This window comes from Linepithema humile, chromosome 4 (assembly GCF_040581485.1).
Source record: "Linepithema humile isolate Giens D197 chromosome 4, Lhum_UNIL_v1.0, whole genome shotgun sequence".
Lineage (NCBI taxonomy): Eukaryota > Metazoa > Arthropoda > Insecta > Hymenoptera > Formicidae > Linepithema > Linepithema humile.
Genome location: NC_090131.1, coordinates 11,160,892 through 11,178,493, shown reverse-complemented (window position 1 = coordinate 11,178,493; position 17,602 = coordinate 11,160,892). Strand labels below are relative to the sequence as shown.

At 35.6% G+C, this 17,602-nt stretch overlaps 2 protein-coding genes across 2 annotated transcripts; one reads left to right on the top strand and one right to left on the bottom strand.

The window, feature by feature from the left end:
- Positions 1-9,960: 9,960 nt before the first annotated feature.
- Positions 9,961-13,446, bottom strand: LOC136999393 (uncharacterized). The gene has a single exon (XM_067353343.1). The coding sequence runs from the start codon at positions 12,052-12,054 to the stop codon at positions 11,044-11,046; it is 1,011 nt and encodes a 336-aa protein (XP_067209444.1). The 5' UTR covers positions 12,055-13,446; the 3' UTR covers positions 9,961-11,043.
- Positions 13,447-14,934: 1,488 nt separating this feature from the next.
- Positions 14,935-16,685, top strand: LOC136999501 (uncharacterized). Its single transcript, XM_067353842.1, has 3 exons — positions 14,935-15,785; positions 15,848-16,127; positions 16,413-16,685. The coding sequence occupies exons 1-3, from the start codon at positions 14,935-14,937 to the stop codon at positions 16,683-16,685; spliced, it is 1,404 nt and encodes a 467-aa protein (XP_067209943.1).
- The last annotated feature ends 917 nt before the right edge of the window (positions 16,686-17,602 follow it).

Sequence of the window (17,602 nt, the reverse complement as noted above, 5' to 3'; positions counted from 1 at the left end):
CATTTAGTAAAAAGATTGGCGAGTTTACTAAGACAACACAAATATTTGTATTGTGATGGAAAAGTAATCGCATCATATGCTGATTTTGAATTAACTTGGTCCATTGATGATACCGCAAAAGGAGGCTCAAATTTGTTATCTCACATAACAGAAGCCCATCTTTATCCAAATACTTTTGAAGCAATGAATGTGAAAAGAGCTTTTCAATTATTCAGTCATAAATTTGCAGCCGCAATGAGAACAGCAGGCTACGGAAAACAATTACAGACAAGTTCATGGGAAGCGACGGCTGACTTTACAGAGCGTATGAATAAAATAATTGACGCCTGTAATTCTTATAGCCTTAATATTAAATTTGGTGGCAAACGATTATTATCGTATAAAAATCCTGATATTGAGGATTTATTAACAGATTTTGTTGGATGGTGTTCAAGATGGTCCACATCATCAGAAAGAATATCGAAAATTCCTTGTTTGAAAGGCTTTAGCTTAACAGTACAAGCTATTCTAAAAACATATAAAGATCTGGAAAAGCAATATGAAACATTCGAACTTGCTACTGGATTATGCAATCAAGACTCCGTCGAACATTTATTCTCCAAATTAAGACAGCGCGGAGGATTTAACCCTAATCCTACAGCAAGAATGGTTCGTCTTTCTCTTAGACATATACTCTGTACAGGATATATTCAAACAAGTGAAAAAGGCAATGTTCTGTGCCCAGAAACGGAATCTCTTATTAATCCACCGAGTAAATTCATAAAGACAATGGAAAATTTCATGAGTGAAAGTCATACTGTTATACAACATGATATTGATCCTGAAGATGAACTGCTTATGGAAGATACAAAAATTCTCGAAGAATATGATAATATCGAAGATCAGGAAAATATAAATCCGCTTAACTTTTATGATCAAAATGCTATTGCATTTTTCGCTGGATATGTAGCTCGACGAAGCATTGCGAAAACAAATTGCGATAATTGTCGCAATATTATGATGAAAACGCCAATGGATTACGCAACGGAAAATGAAAAGTATATAGAATTTAGAGAATATCCAAACATAGACGAAGACGCTCCTACTGTAACAAAATTAATACGACCAACAGCTGTTTTTACCAAAGTGGTTGAAACACAATTAATAGCATTTAATCAGAAGTGGCAAAATTATTGGGCTTCCTCACAAATTTTGAACAAAATAACCAATGAATGCGTAGATTTAACGAATAAAATACATTGTGGATGGTTCGATAAAAACGATGCGTGCTACAATCATCGACTTCAAGCGCTGAAATATATGATTAGCGTTAAACTATATTCTCGTACGAGATATAATAATCGTGCTAATAAAAAAGGCAGCGCATCTTGCAGAAAAGTCAAAAACTTTTTAAATAAATAAATTTTAGTTGCGATTATAAAAAAAAGTTAGAAGAATAAACCGTCTTGGGCACCATCTTATATAATAAAGAAAAATAAATAAATGATGCGAAGAAGAAAGAAAAAAGAAGAGAGAGAGAAAGAAATAAAATAGAAAAATGAAATGACTCAGCAATGCAAAAACTAAGAAGACAATAAAGGTGGAATAAAAGCAATAACAGGTATTTATAAACGAAAAAAGGTATGTATGAAAAAGTCAAATAATGTAGAACGTATCTTTATATAAAAGAAATAACGAAACTTTCAAATACAATATATTGAAGCAAACATTTCTTGTAAATTATTATTATTATTTATATCTTATAAATCATTATTGCAGGAATACTTATTGCAGCATCATAATATGATTTGTATAAACATATTTTATGACTGAATATATCTCATATGTTCAGTCATAAAATGTTTACAAATTATGTTACTTTGCAGCAAGTATTACCCTCAAATAAGAAGGAAAATAAGCATGAATTTTTCAATTTCGTAGAAAATCGCAATCACAGTTGATATAATTGTATAAATCATTGACTAGCAGATCTCATCACGGAATAAACAAAAGATTTTAGTGCGATTTAATAAGATTATGCTAAGAAATTGTAAAATCATGCATTTCCTGATTATCAATAATGCAAAATAAGATATAAATAATAATGCAATTTAAAGGAAATTAATTAACGTAAAACATATAAAATCATTGGCACACGGTATTTACAATTAAGATAAGACAGACAAATACCGTGAAATATATCATACAAATAATTTTAATAAATCTATAAACAATAAAATACGTCTTGCACATAAATATTAAGAAAAATAGACGTCAAAAACAACTGATTTTTTCAGCTTATTATTAGGAAATGTACATTATGTACATTTCTCCGTGATACGATCTGCTAGTCATGGATTTATGCAATTATTTCAACTGTGATTGCGATTTTTACGTCATGTCTCTTAAAATGAAAAACAAATTGAAAGCCAATGAACAAAAGCAAAAAAAAACATACATCTATGCGCCTATATACTTATATTTATCATCAAAGATTTTAATTTTTTCAATATATACGTTCCACATTAAAAACAATGTTTTGCCAAAATTATTTATTAATAGCTCCTTTTAAAAGAAATATTTTCAAATATAATTTTTAATATTTTACAGCTTTCTTCAATATAAATTTAATGAGTACATTCAGTTTTGACTAAATAATAGTCTAATTAAAAATTCGAAATTTAAAAACTGATTGCAAATAATATATTAAATTTAATACTAAAAAATGTAAATATGTAATTTAATATATAATATAATTTGAAAAAATGAATAAAGTAACAAATAAAATGTTTTCTTACATATATTATGCGAAACTACTATCTGGCTTTGTAAATTAGAACTTATTATTTTTTCTATATTTGCCATATTTGCATAATTTAAAAGTTATTAATATACAGAATAATAATGATTAACAAAGCCGGATATTGGTATTATTTTTATATAAAACCTAAACCTTTTATTTTATATCTCTGCTCTTATTTTATATACATATTTTACACGCATATTTTACACACTTTTTTGTTTTAAATTTATACTATATAACTAACTTAAAATTTTTGTCTTAAATATTTTTAATAATATTTTATATAATTTTATATTTAAATTTACATTTTATTATTATTGTAAATATATATATTATGAACATTGTATATATTGAAAATATTCTGTCGCCTTTCCGTAAGACAGTAAGTATTCTATCATGTATTTTTCCACAATAATTCTTCAATTTATCCATTTCTTGAAACCGATATTAAATTATTTTCCTTTCAATTTCTTCGTGCATAAAATAAATATCTTTGAATGTATAAAACTTTGCATTTATTATATGTACTACATAACGTTATTTATTACATATCGTAAAATTCAGATTCAAAATTTAAGCATAAAATTTAACAGAGAGATAAAAATATTGTTCTTTAACATTACATACGTAGTTGCATATACATGTAGCAGAAATTATTAATAAATAATAGTGTATGGCCATTAGTATGTATTATCGTAGAATAATTGATGTTTTACATTATCTTTTTTTTATTAAATTTCTTAGACTGCAATCATATAATGCATCATATGAACATCATATGAATATCATATCAACATCATGCAATCATGAATATATGCATATGGATATTATTAGAATATATATGATAGTTCACATTTTCAACAAATTTTATAATAAATATCATATTGCAACTTTTATTAAATATTGATCTATTAATAGAGTTAAAAGTCAATTATAACGCACTTTCCGAAATAACCTGTTATATTTAGTGACACGTTGAAATCTCGAAATAGCTGTTATTCTACAGTTCGCCTAATAAATATACGTTTAAAAATTTTTTGTTTAAGTTTATAAATTAAGAAACACTAAATATTTTTCTAAAAAATTATTATTATATATTATACTTCCCAAATATATGTTATAATTTTTGTAACTATTTTAGTTATATTGATAATTAAAGTTTATACTAAAATTTGCATTTATGCTCTGCACATATAAAAATCTGTAAAAATCTATCATTGGGAAAACCTATAATTGTCGTAAAATAAATCATATAATATTTAATTATAATTAAATTGTAAAGTAAAGAAAAATTATAAAAATAGAATTTACAAAAATTAAAAAAGTTTATATATCGCGATTTTTGGATGCAATTTTTATTAACAAAATTGTCACATATATTGATGTTAAAAAGAACTTATTGTAAATTAAGCTTTAACATAAAAATAAATAAATGACACGTGCATGTTTTTATTGAAAATTTATTTTATATACATCAATGTTACCCTACTAGCTCTGTGTTACCGACATTTTGTGCACATAGCATAGAACAGAACCAAACATTGTGCACATAGCATGGAACAGAACCAAACATTGTGCACATAGCATGTTACCCACTGGAAAGTATCATGCACATGGCTTAGTAGTTCAATGTGCACGTTTTGTGCACATAGAGGCGTCTTGAATTGTGGTTGCAGCTAAATCGGGGGGATGACCGCTCTCAGGCTTCTCTCTGCTTGTACGAAGGCGGAATTAGAACGGCGATCCGGCTAGGTACACGGGAATGCCCGCTGTACGAAGATCGGTGCCTAGAGGAGCCAAGTACGCTCGGCGGGTATACGAATACACTCGTATGCGGAGGCAAGAATACCGAGGACGCTCGGCGGTACACGAGAACACTCGTGTGCTGGAAAAGGCATAGAAGCCGAGTACGCTCGGTCGAACTACGAGAACGCTCGTAGAGTGATGCTCGCTGTCTAGCAGCGAACGGGATCTGGTGAGAAGACGTACAGCCGGGCCTCTTTTATACCCGGCTGGCGCACACTGATCTCAAACAACATGAGCTGTCTCAAAACCCCCTACAGCCTTCAATTTTTGACCGATTTCAATCTTTTTTTTTTTTAAATAATCTGTATAAAATTTCCAAGAGATCTGTGGGAGCCGATTTTTAAAAAACTTAGTTAACAATTCTAATGTTTAAACAAATTAGGAATTTTTGGATTTTTTACTTATATCTCCCTAAAAATTATACTTTCGTGGTATATATTGCATGAAATTTATGTAAAAAATTGTAAAAATGAAAAAAAAGTGTTGATATAATAATCCAATTGTTATAAACAAATTAGATTAAACCATTCAGGTCCATGAGCAAACCATTAGCGTTAGCAAGAAAATGAATACAGATATGACAGCATTAGGTAAAAATATGATTATGCATTAAAAAAAAATTTGCCTATTTGTTTAAACAATTTTTGTTTAAACAAAAAGTTATAAACAACGAGATTATTAGAAACTAATAGCGTTTTTCGCTTTTACGAGAAAAATTACGAAGGGAATGTGCCTTGCAAAATTTTTTTTAAATCTTAATTTTCAATAAAAAATATAAATAAATATTTCTATGACGAGTGAGTGCCCATTTGGACCCATTCATGGGCAAATCATTAACGATAACAAGAAAATGAATACAAGAATGAGAGTATTGGGTAAAACTACGATTATCCATTAAAAAAAAGTTTTTATTAATATTGTTTAAACAGTTTTTGTTTAAACAAATTGCTAAAAACAGTGAGATTTTCAAAAACTAATAACGCCATTCGATTTTACGTAAAAAATTACGATGGAAGTGTGTCTTAAAAAATTATAACATACAATTGTTTATTTCTTTATTGTATTGATTAAACAAATTGCTTCTTTCCACCTACCTTTAAATTACATTGCAAATAAATCTTAGAGATTGAAATTTGTTATTGGATAATATTGAGAATTTTGTGAATTGTTTCATATTGGAAGTAGGAAAAAGTTTAGATCAATTTTATGAGGTTTAGTACTTCATTTACTTTATTATTATAGAATTTATGCATCCAATGTCATCAGAATAAGTTTTCTTTGTTTATGCGAGGTTTAGAGTATTTCATTTGTTTCAGTATTATAAAAAAAGGAGTTCTATAAAATTTGCTTATTCGCTGTCAGTATAAATTTTCGTCTTTTGCTTTGTTTCCCATTTGTTTCGTTATTATAATATCGAGTTAAATAACATTTTGGTTTTTAAAATAGCAAAAGTTTACGTGTTTTTTACAAGATTTCGTTCGTCATTCGTTTCAGTATTATATAATTTGCGCATTTAATGTCAAAATAAGTTTTGGTTTTTGTTCAAGGTTTTCTTAGTTTTTCATTTGTTTCAGTATTATAGAATAATTGAATTCTATACAATTTTCACATTCGATATTAAAATAAGTTTTTGTTTTTTGTTCGAGGTCTAGAGTATTTTATTTGTTTCAGTATTATAAAAAAAGGAGTTCTATAAAAGCTTATTCGCTGCCACTATAAATTTTCGTCTTTAGCTTCGTTTCCAATTTGTTTCGGTATTGTGAAATCGAGTTTAATGACATTTTGGTTTTTGAAATAGGTAAAAGTTTACGTGTTTTTTACAAGGTTTCGTTCTTCATTCGTTTCAGTATTATATAATTTGCGCATTCAATGTTAAAATAAGTTTTGGTTTTTGTTCAAGGTTTTCTTAGTTTTTCATTTGTTTATGTATTATAGAATTAAATTCTATAAAATTTTCGCATTCGATGTTAAAATAAGTTTTTGTTTGTTCTTCGATGTTTAGAGTATTTTATTTGTTACAGTATTATGGAAATAAGTTCTATAAAATTTGCTAAATCGATGTCAGATTAAGTTTTTGTCTTTAGTTCAATACTTTGTTTTTTATTTGTTTCTGTATTATGAATATTGCGGGTTTGATGTCAGAGTAATTTTTCGTCCTATGTTCTATGATTTAATTAAATGATTAAAAATTTGTGTTTTACTAAGGCGTTTTTACTTTTAGTTTTATCAATTTTTTATTAGAAATGGAAAAGTTTGAAATTTCTAATAGTGCTTTATGCAATATACTGTTAGAACCTGAAAGTGATAAAAGCATTAATGCTCTAATAAGCCACATTAGACAGCACTATGATTTGGATGACAAAACTTTTGTATTAGTAGAGAAAAAACTTGTTCGATCCTTTATGCCTACTTTTAAATCAAAGTTTTCCAGTGTTTTATATAACGAAAATGTGTTTAGAAAAAAAATGCTAAGTGGTTGTCTCAACATTTCTATGTTGCTTTTAATGAGGATATAAATGTTGGTGGAAGGCCTGTTGTGGAAGATTTTAACAAAGGATCGAGAGCCACAAAGTATAGAAAAATTCAAACGATTGCAGAGAGTTATTCTTTCGAAGAAATTCAGAAAGCTTTTTTTAAACATTTGCGTGACTCTGGAAAGGAACATTTAATAGCAAATATAGAAAATTTGTTATCTGAAACTTCAAAGAGTGATCGAAATACAAATGATCCTATTTCTTTTACCGAAGATGAATGTATATCCCTTATAGAAGATGCAAAGTTGTCAAAATGGCAATACGACTCTATACGAAAACAAATTTCTGCAAAAAATGCTGATATTTTAATTCCTTATCAAAATCTTTCATTAGCAAAACAGAAATGTTATCCTTCTCCAGAGCATATAACCATAACCGATAAAAGTGCTGATGTCGATTTACAAGCTCTTTTAAACCATACATGCAAACGCATTTTAGAAATTCCACGTCTGCGTGTTAAAGATAATTTAATTGGAAACAATACAGAATTGTCATTAACTATGATTTCAAAATGGGGATGTGATGGTGCATCTGGTCATAGCCGTTATAAACAAAAATTTTCTGATGGAACTACTTCTGATGAAAGCATTTTTGTAACATCAATTGTGCCTCTTACTTTGGTCTTGAATAATGCAAATGCAGTTAATCAGAAAGTAATTTGGAGTAATGCTCAGCCTGGTTCAACTAGACATTGTCGTGTCATTAATTTTGAATTCACAAAAGAATCTAAGGAAACGATAACAAAGAAAGTTAATCAGATAAATGATAAGATTACATTTTTGCAGCCAACAACAATTGAGACAGATTCTGTTAAAATTAAAATAAATCACTCCTTGTATTTAACAATGATTGATGGGAAAGTTGCACAGGCCTTGACTAATACTCCTTCTTCTGCATCCTGTGTCATTTGCCAAGCAACATCCTCGGAAATGAATAACTTACAAAAATTATCTCTTAAGACAGTAAATGAAGAACATTATAAATATGGTCTTTCTAGTCTACATGCGTGGATAAGGTTTATGGAGTGTATTCTTGATATAGCATATCGTTTGGAATTTCGTAGGTGGTCTGTTCGATCAGTTGAAGATAAACTAAAAGTTAAGGAAACAACACGAAGGATACAGAAGGAATTTAGAGAAAAATCCGGCCTTCTCGTAGACTATCCAAAACAGGGTTCTGGATCATCTAACGATGGAAATACTGCGAGAAGATTTTTCCGCGATCCGGAACTGACAGCTGAAATTACGAAAGTTGATTTGAAACTAATTGAGAGATTTGGTATAATTTTGCAAACCCTTTCTTGTGGAATTAAAGTAGATGCAAAAAAATTTGATGATTATACTAAAGAAACAGCAAAATTATATATGCAACTCTATGACTGGTACTATATGCCTTCTTCTGTCCACAAGATCCTATTTCATGGTTCAGAAATAATTCAGCACTTCCTTCTTATTCCAATAGGAATCTTGTCAGAAGAAGCACAAGAATCGCGTAACAAAGACATTAAACATTACAGAGAATTTAATACTCGAAAGTGCAGTAGAATTTCTACAAACACCGATTTATTACATAAGCTACTAATATCATCTGACCCTTATATTTCAAGCCTTCGATGTCAACCAAAATATCAAAAGCACGTTATTGATTCTCCTGCAAAAGACTTATTAGATTACTCATAAGAAACAAATTTTTAGTTTAATTCTTTAAAGATTGACGTTAAAATATGTTTTAATTATTAATGATTATGTTTTTATAATGAGGATTTGCAATACTCGATAATTGTTTGCTCATGGACCTGAATGGTTTAATCTAATTTGTTTATAACAATTGGATTATTATATCAACACTTTTTTTTCATTTTTACAATTTTTTACATAAATTTCATGCAATATATACCACGAAAGTATAATTTTTAGGGAGATATAAGTAAAAAATCCAAAAATTCCTAATTTGTTTAAACATTAGAATTGTTAACTAAGTTTTTTAAAAATCGGCTCCCACAGATCTCTTGGAAATTTTATACAGATTATTTAAAAAAAAAAAAGATTGAAATCGGTCAAAAATTGAAGGCTGTAGGGGGTTTTGAGACAGCTCATGTTGTTTGAGACCAGTGTGTGGCGGCCGACTGAACTCGGATCGACAAGCATCGGCGGTTTCGGCGGCGGGCCCCCACTAACAAAAATTCGGAACGGTCGGGTGTGGGGGTTCGTTCGGCGATTGACCGCCGTTGTTTTCGATAAAAGTTTTATCGGCGCTCGATGCGCCCTTTGGTGGGCTACGGACGATGGACGGTCCGTAGCCGTAACGATGCAGTTTGCGGGCTGCACCGTTACAACCTCATCATCCTTTCGACGCAACACCTTCTCCACGAGATAAACATCGGGTTGAGCGGTTCTGAGCAATTCGTGTTCGTACAATCCTGCGGAGATCGGATTTCCGCGTGAATCTTTAATCAAATATGTCACGGGATTGGTTCGTTGCACCACGACAATCTTAAATACCTCCGTAGACCAATTTGGCCTTTCTCGAATATAGTCTTGAATTTGCTGACGCGCACCGGATCGCCCACCTTAAATTTCGCTGGCGCGGCAATCTTTATTCTACTGTACACCGTGGACAAGAGTCTCTTTGCGATCGCGGGAGTGACATCGATCGGTCGCATGCCAATAGTTCGATGTTTACGATTATTGTATTCAAAGACTAATCGCGGTAAATCATCAATCCATCTATATGATCCATTGAGCGTAAAAATTTTCCACATCTCGTTCTTTAGCGTGCGGTTGAATCGTTCCACGACCGAGGCCTTCATAATTGAGTATGTCGAATAATGATTGATGTAATGTTTCTCGACAAGTTTCCGAAAATTTCCGTTGTAAAATTCTTTTCCTTGATCGGTTTGCAAATTTTTCGGAGTTCTTTTGTAATCTCGAAATATCGTGGAAAACGCCTCCGCCGCTTCGATTCCATCTTTAGTCTTTAGCGGAATAGCCCATGCATGTTTACCCAACACATCGATGACGGTTAGAATGTACTTGTAGCCGCTGTTAAATCGCGAGTACGGTCTCATCTCGACTACGTCAGCTTACAAGTCATCGTATCCTTTTACAACAACAGATCTGCGTTTAAAGTTTCTTCTCGCTGGTGCGTGGAGTTCATTCACGAGCAACCTTTTCTCCAAACTAATATCGTTTTTTATTTCGATTCTTTCAGTTCGTTTTTTATTATTTCATGAAGCTGCATAATATTATTTTTTTAAATACTATGAAGATCTTTAATCTCTTGATTAATTATTTGCTTCATCTGATTCATCAATTCCGCATTATCCGCAGCAATTTTTCTGTTGGTTTTGGATATATCCTCATTGATGTAAGCCCGCAGATCTGTAATATGCTTTTGCAATGTTTCAAATTTTGTGTGAATGTAAACGTTGCTATCCTTCCTCCAGTTCTGTACAGTAATCTCCAAAATTTGAAGTTTCAAAAACACTTTCCGTTTGGAATTTTCGCAAAGTAAACAATTTCTATTTATACGATTGTCCATGTCGTTACTAATAGTCTTGAAGCGATGATCCAAGTGTTGCTTGTTCACAGCATCGCTATCGGCTTCGAGGCTGGCGAGACGTCTAATTTTACGTGACTTGGCGTTGAAAACTTTGCCATCCACGCAGAGACAATTTTCACGTACGTAATTTCTAAAGACTCCACCGCTCCACCGAGCTTCTCCTCTCTTTGCGTCGTTTTTTACAAGCTGTATTCCAAACTTGTTGATAGACATTCCCGCAGCATTGCACAAGCAATACTGACATTAGTTGAAAGGTGGTGCTCAATTTATAATCAGACCCGCTGTACGCAGTTCCTCGATTATTGATAGAAACTCGTTGTCGTGAGCGTTGTTTCCCGCCTGACGGAAGGCGTCTAATAATCAAAGACGATCGACCAATTCATTCGGATCATCCCAGTGCACATAATCGATCGCTTTGTTGGTCACGGTCATGGTCTGCGGTGTAATGTTTCGTCTCGTGCTACACTCGGGTAACGCGATATTGTGACGAGTCATCACACCTCCACCTCTCTTGTTGAAACACATTAGAGGTGCAATGATATTTTTATACTTGTATCCTTTATTTCCCAAAACCGGTAAAAGCATGTTATGACCGCGTCTGTGAGCATTGGTCACCAAAAGTATGCTCTTGTATTTTTGTTTGTCATCCTCCGTATATATCGCATCGTCGGGAATTCTTTTGAATATCAATTCAAACAGACCGGGCGTACCCGCGTATATCACATTGTCCACAATTATGTTATCGTTTTTATCGATGTCAAAGCGCTTGTCCCCAAGCTGTGTACCCTCATTGTTAAAATACACTCTGTAAACTTGATCCGTCTTCTTATCACCGCTCAAGAGCGCTCCGATGTACTCTTGCCCCAGCGGGCCTAGTTGACCGTACAACGCTTCTCGGCCATCGGACGTTTGCATCGTCCTTCTCACAGATGTTACGAAAGATGGGTTCGTCGTTTCGAACACGCTTTCAGTCGATAAATTTGTTGGTGATTCAAATGTCAATTTTCGCGGTTGGAGCGGAGTCGAAGTCCGTATTGGTGATGAAATACTCGATCGCATCCGCTTGCTTTTTTTCTCGCTGTTCAACTGCTTCCGTTTGTTGTTGTAGTTTGATTCATCCATAACCTCAATATCGAAACTTGGTGTAACCGTTGCATCCGTGATAACCGAATCATCGTCACCGCCAATGTTCTCAGCGATTTGTTTCAACGGTTCGACGATTGGTTTAAAATGCTTCTCCACATCCGTCTTCTCCACTATCCTTCCAGTCTTCAACGCACGATGCTTCTTGCGGATCGATTTGCTCGTACGAGCAATCTCCTTCGCTAACCTTTCCCGCTCCTCGATACCTTTTGTGTCGAGCGTCATCATCGACGTTTCGAGAACAACTAACCACTCTGTGATACCGCGAACTCGTTAAAACCACGTCTGTATCGTCCATCACCAAGCGTACTATCCTTGTCTATCACAAAGAAGCCGTACTTGTGTTGCCAACATGCGCGACACAATGTACTGAAATCTTCGTATGTCATGTCCGTATTTACATGCTCGTTGTAGATACGTTTAAGGTTGGTACCATCCTGCTTGAATAAGATCAACAGGTTCGCGTTGTCGCGTACAAGATGTTTAGGTATCTTCGCGTTTGACACAGACAGAAGCAATCGACTTTGGAATGACGACCCATTGCAAAGTATTCCCGTATCGCATCCTGCTTATCGCAGGCTATGTCATCAAAGATAAATATAGAATTTGATAGCGCCTCGCTCGGAGGTATCACAGTACAATTATCCGAGAAATGTAAAGTAACCGATATCATCAATCAATCCGAACAATCTTTCGAGATACTGATATTTCGGCTGCTGTAATGATTTTGAGTACATGTACACGTTTTCAAAGCACACACCGTGCGGACTTTCCAACAGACTCAACATTACGTTTGTTTTACCGCAATTCGAGGGGCCGCAAATGATACCGCATATCGTGTTTGGTAGCATTTGACCGTGTCTGGATGCACAAGCCCCTCCCACCCGCATCTTATCGTCCATGTTTTTTACACGAATCGTGTACGGTTGTCGGACAAACTTCATTATTACTGGTTGACGTTCGATGGATACCAGCTATTTATAGGTGCGCGCGGCTCGAACATTCTTCAGTTGGAAAAATGTTTTTCGTACTGGCGGACGATATTTTACTTTTGACGGTCGAGGAGTTGCGATTTATACCGAAAGTAATTCTTCTGCTAGAATTTGGTCGGTACGTGGAGCAACTGTGGCAGAAACTTCCTGAACATTTAACGGAAGATCCGGAAGTGCAAGGTTATCGTCGGTGTCTCAAGCATTACAATCAACAAGGCGATCACATCGACGGACCCACGCCGTATGTTAAAGATTGCTCTTTATGCAATTCATGAATCACGTGATAAACGCGCTTCCGTTCGAACTGCTCATACCCGGGTATCAATTTTGCAGTCCGGGAACTTATCTGCGGAAACGGCTCGAGCGAGGGGATCGAGGAATCAATCCGCTGGACGCGGCGTGCCGCGATCACAACATTGCGTACTCGCGTAGCGACAAACTAGCGGACCGACAAATCGCCGATCACGTTTTCGCCGATAGAGCGCGGAAACGTATCATCGCTAAGGATTCGACTCTCGGAGAGAGGACCGCTGCTACTGCTGTTTGGGCGGCGATAAAAGCAAAGACAAAATTGGGTATGGGAATGGCGAAGCGAAAAATAAAGAAAAAAGTGAAAAAGCGACTGCTCCCGGTAGCAAAACGCGGTGGTATCTTACCATTGTTACCGCTTCTTGGAGTTATCGGTTCGCTGGCCGGTGGTGTGGCAGGTGTCGCAAAGGCGGTGAATGACGTCAAAGCTGCGCAGCGACAACTCGAAGAAACGCAACGTCATAATCACGCTATGGAAGGACGCAGACTTTATTTCGCTCCATACAAACATGGCAAAGGAGTCTCGCAAAAGAAAAAAAAAAAAAAACGCTGAAAAGAAGATAAAAATGCCCGCGGGTGCCACCACCAATTTACAGTTGATGCAAATGGCGATACGTATGCGAATACTGTATTTCCGAGGCGTCTACATGCGTAACGCTTTACTGCACAAGATACATCGAAACGAGAGTGGTATCGTAAATTTGGACGATGCCGATGGACCGGGCACGCATTGGGTGGCGTACGCCAAGAGAGGCGATCGCGCCATGTACTTTGACAGTTTTGGTAATTTGCAACCACCGAAGGAAATTGTACGCTATCTCGGCACCGATACAACGATAACATACAATCGCACGGCCTATCAGACGTACAATCAAACAATCTGCGGACAATTGTGCCTCCGACAAATGGATTTAAGAATCGACCCATCGTCGATCGACGTCAGTCGTCGCTAGAATCATGTCGCTGACACTCACACTTAGCGGCAAGAGCAGCCTCCTCATGGTGGACTATTTTCCACCGATAGATTTGAGCGATGGAGAATACGAACTCGGCTTAATTACATTGGAGACCTACAACACGATACCCAACGTGACGTTGACAAACAACAAATTTTACTTTGACGACAATGATGAGGAAATTACAATTCCTGAAGAATCGTATGAAATGGACGCCATTGATGCATATCTGAAAGGTGCAATTTTACAAAAACAAGAAAAAAGTGATGATGATGATGATGATTATTCATTGTCACTTCGTCCCAACGTTAATACTATGAACAGTGAAATCAAGTGTGCTTTTTGAATAAATTTCTCTAAACCAAATACCATTGGACCATTGTTGGGATTTTCGACAGCTCGTATACTGGAACTGAGAAGGTGGTACGAATCAGACTCCTCGGTAAACATTATAAGAGTAGAATGCAGCATTACCGCGGGTGCGTACGCCAACGACCAAGTATGTGCACGCGATACACGAATTTTCACCGAACGTGCCTCTGGGATATAAAGTCTCGGAAACGCCGGCGCAAATCATTTACCTTCCGGTCATCGCAAGGAGCGTTACTGATATTACACTACGTGTGGTAGATCAAGAAGGACGATTGATTGACTTCCGCGGAGAGGAAATTACCATCAGACTGCACTTGCGACGACGTGGTGCGAGGAAATGCTCGTGTTGAACGAGAGAGAACAGCGAGTGATTGAGAAAACAACGAAAATTGAGAAAAAATCACCAATCAAGAAGCTGAATACATCGAGTGTAAGCTTTTTAAAATCATTGGGATTTGCTGTAAGAAACGCTTAAAGAGATGGATATACTCAACATTGCTAATGAACCTGTTTTCGACGAACGTATCGTGAAATATGAGATGCACACGTACAATCCGTACGCTAACACGACGTTGGGACACAGCGATGAGATACGAATACCTATACAGCAACAGGATTTGTACACGTTGCCGTGTGAGAGTTTTCTTTACATTGAAGAAAAACTCGTTACGAATCCTACTGATGAGGCTAGAGATAACGTGTGTATAATGAGAAATAATTGTGTCGCGTTCATGTTTGATAAAATGCGATACGAACTCGACGGAGTTGAAATTGATCGTAACAGAAACGTTGAAATAACGAGCACGATCAAAAACTATATATCGCTGACGACGGAGAAGAGCAAGACGCTGAAATACGCATCGTGGAATCCGAATGGATATCCGTTGATCAATGAATACTTTAATTTTTGCATTCCGTTCAATACCCTTTTGGGATTCTGCGAGGATTACAAGCGGATTGTAATCAACGCGCGTCACGAACTTGTATTGATGCGCTCGCGCAACGATAACAATTGTCTAATCGCACGAGCTGGTACGAATCCAATGATTGAACTACTCAAGATACAGTGGCGAATGCCACACGTAGTTCTGAGCAAAGTCAACAAGCTGTCTCTTCTTCGAACTTTGGAAAGCGGAAGATATTTGAGTATGTGTTTCCGTTCGTGGGATCTGTATGAATTTCCCATGCTGCAAAACACGACCAAGCATTCCTGGGCAGTCAAAGCCGCGACGCAATTGGAAAAACCGCGATACGTAATCTTTGCTCTCCAAACCGGCCGAAAAAATGTGCTCTCTGAAAACACTGCTCAATTTGATGTAAACTCACCAATGTGAGACTGCATCTGAATTCAGATTTTTATCCGTATGACGACATGAACCTGGATTTCGATAGGAATCGATACGCTATACTGTACAATATGTATGCGGGTTTCCGCAAAGCTTATTACGGATTCGATAATACGTATTTGGATATCGATGAATTCTTGAAAGCCGGTCCGTTCATAGTCATAGATTGTTCGCGACAAAACGACTTTGTCAAGAGCGCCACCGTTGACGTGCGAATAGAATTTTATTGTAAAGAAAATATACCGGCCAACAACACCGCCTATTGTCTCTTTATACATGATCGAATGGTTGAATATAATCCGTTAAATAACGTTGTGCGCAGACTCGTATAAAAAGTTATAAATTTGACGTGTGCGAATGGGAACGTTAGTTTTCCGATGATTGACAACGATGTCTGACGTACTAATTTTCGTCGACTTGCAAGGTTACGCGTTCAACAACATTTTTATTGTGAAAGAAGCAGCGGTACTTCGAGATGGTGAAACATTATCTCATTACGTAAACACGTACTATGAAATTTGTTGACAAAATCGGAAAAATTGCTGGTATGTTGGTTACGGATACACCATCACGGCTTTCGATGGGAAGATGGACACGTTTCGTATAATCAGGCGAGAAGCCTTATCAACAATGCCATTGGTACGGAACCGCCTCTGATATATGTGAAAGGACTCGAGAAGAAGAAATGGCTGTGTGAGATTTTGGAAGATGATGTAGAGATCGAAACAATCAATGTGGATTATGAGGATATTACGCGTCTGAAAGATTTAGATGTAATCGGAACCTTGCGTTGTGGATATCACACTAGACATTGCGCTATGCAGAATGTTTGCAAATTGTACAAGTGGTGGTTTGAGCGTAACAAACATGTAAAACAACTATGATTTATGTTAATAAAATGATGTATATTGCACCCGTATGACTTTTATTCCGCCTTTTACCCGTTACATAATCCGCCATATAATATGACCTATTGCTTATCTCGCGACGTATAATAGATTATACGTAAGAACATTTATGCGACATGTAATATCTGTCGCTTATCTCATGAGATATAATAAATTATTATTTGTAAGAACGTCTCTCGTACATCTATCGAACATCTATCGAACACCTATCAAACGTCTCTTGAACGTCTATCGAACGTCTATCGAACGTCTATCGAACGTCTATCGAACGTCTATCGAACGTCTATCGACCGTCTCTCGTACGTCTATCGTACGTCTATCGTACGTCTATCGTACGTCTCTCGTACGTCTCTCGTACGTCTATCGAACGTCTCTCGTACGTCTATTGTACGTCTCTCGTACGTCTCTCGTACGTCTCTCGTACGTCTCTCGTACGTCTCTCGTACATCTTTAAACGTCTATCAAACGTCTATCGAACGTCTATCGTACATCTTTGAACGTCTATCGAACATCTATTGAACGTCTCTTGAACGTCTCTCGTACACCTTTGAACGTCTATCGAACATCTATTGAACGTCTTTCGTACGTCTATCGTACATCTTTGAACGTCTATCGAACGTCTATCGAACGTCTATTGTACGTTTATCGAACGTCTATCAAACGTCTATCGAACGTCTATCGAACGTCTCTCGTACGTTTATCGTACGTCTATCGTACGTCTATCGTACGTCTATCGAACGTCTCTCGTACGTCTATTGTACTATCAAATTACATATGATGGAATATTCCTCCAGAATGTTCTTTGAGAGAGGAATTACATTTTGAGATTGTGTAAGAAATTAAGAGTGCGTGTCTTTGTCATTTATGTTGAGTTTGAAAAGATAACTCCCCAT

What these genes read in the sequence shown, in the direction of transcription:
- LOC136999501 (XM_067353842.1), top strand. Translation starts at nt 14,935, where the DNA reads ATGGATATACTCAACATTGCTAATGAACCTGTTTTCGACGAACGTATC. An exon ending in TTTGATGTAAACTCACCAAT is followed by an intron (nt 15,786 to 15,847) that starts GTGAGACTGCAT and finishes GGATTTCGATAG; the next exon opens with GAATCGATACGCTATACTGT. An exon ending in ATAACGTTGTGCGCAGACTC is followed by an intron (nt 16,128 to 16,412) that starts GTATAAAAAGTT and finishes TCGTATAATCAG; the next exon opens with GCGAGAAGCCTTATCAACAA.
- LOC136999393 (XM_067353343.1), bottom strand. Translation starts at nt 12,054, where the DNA reads ATGATGACGCTCGACACAAAAGGTATCGAGGAGCGGGAAAGGTTAGCG.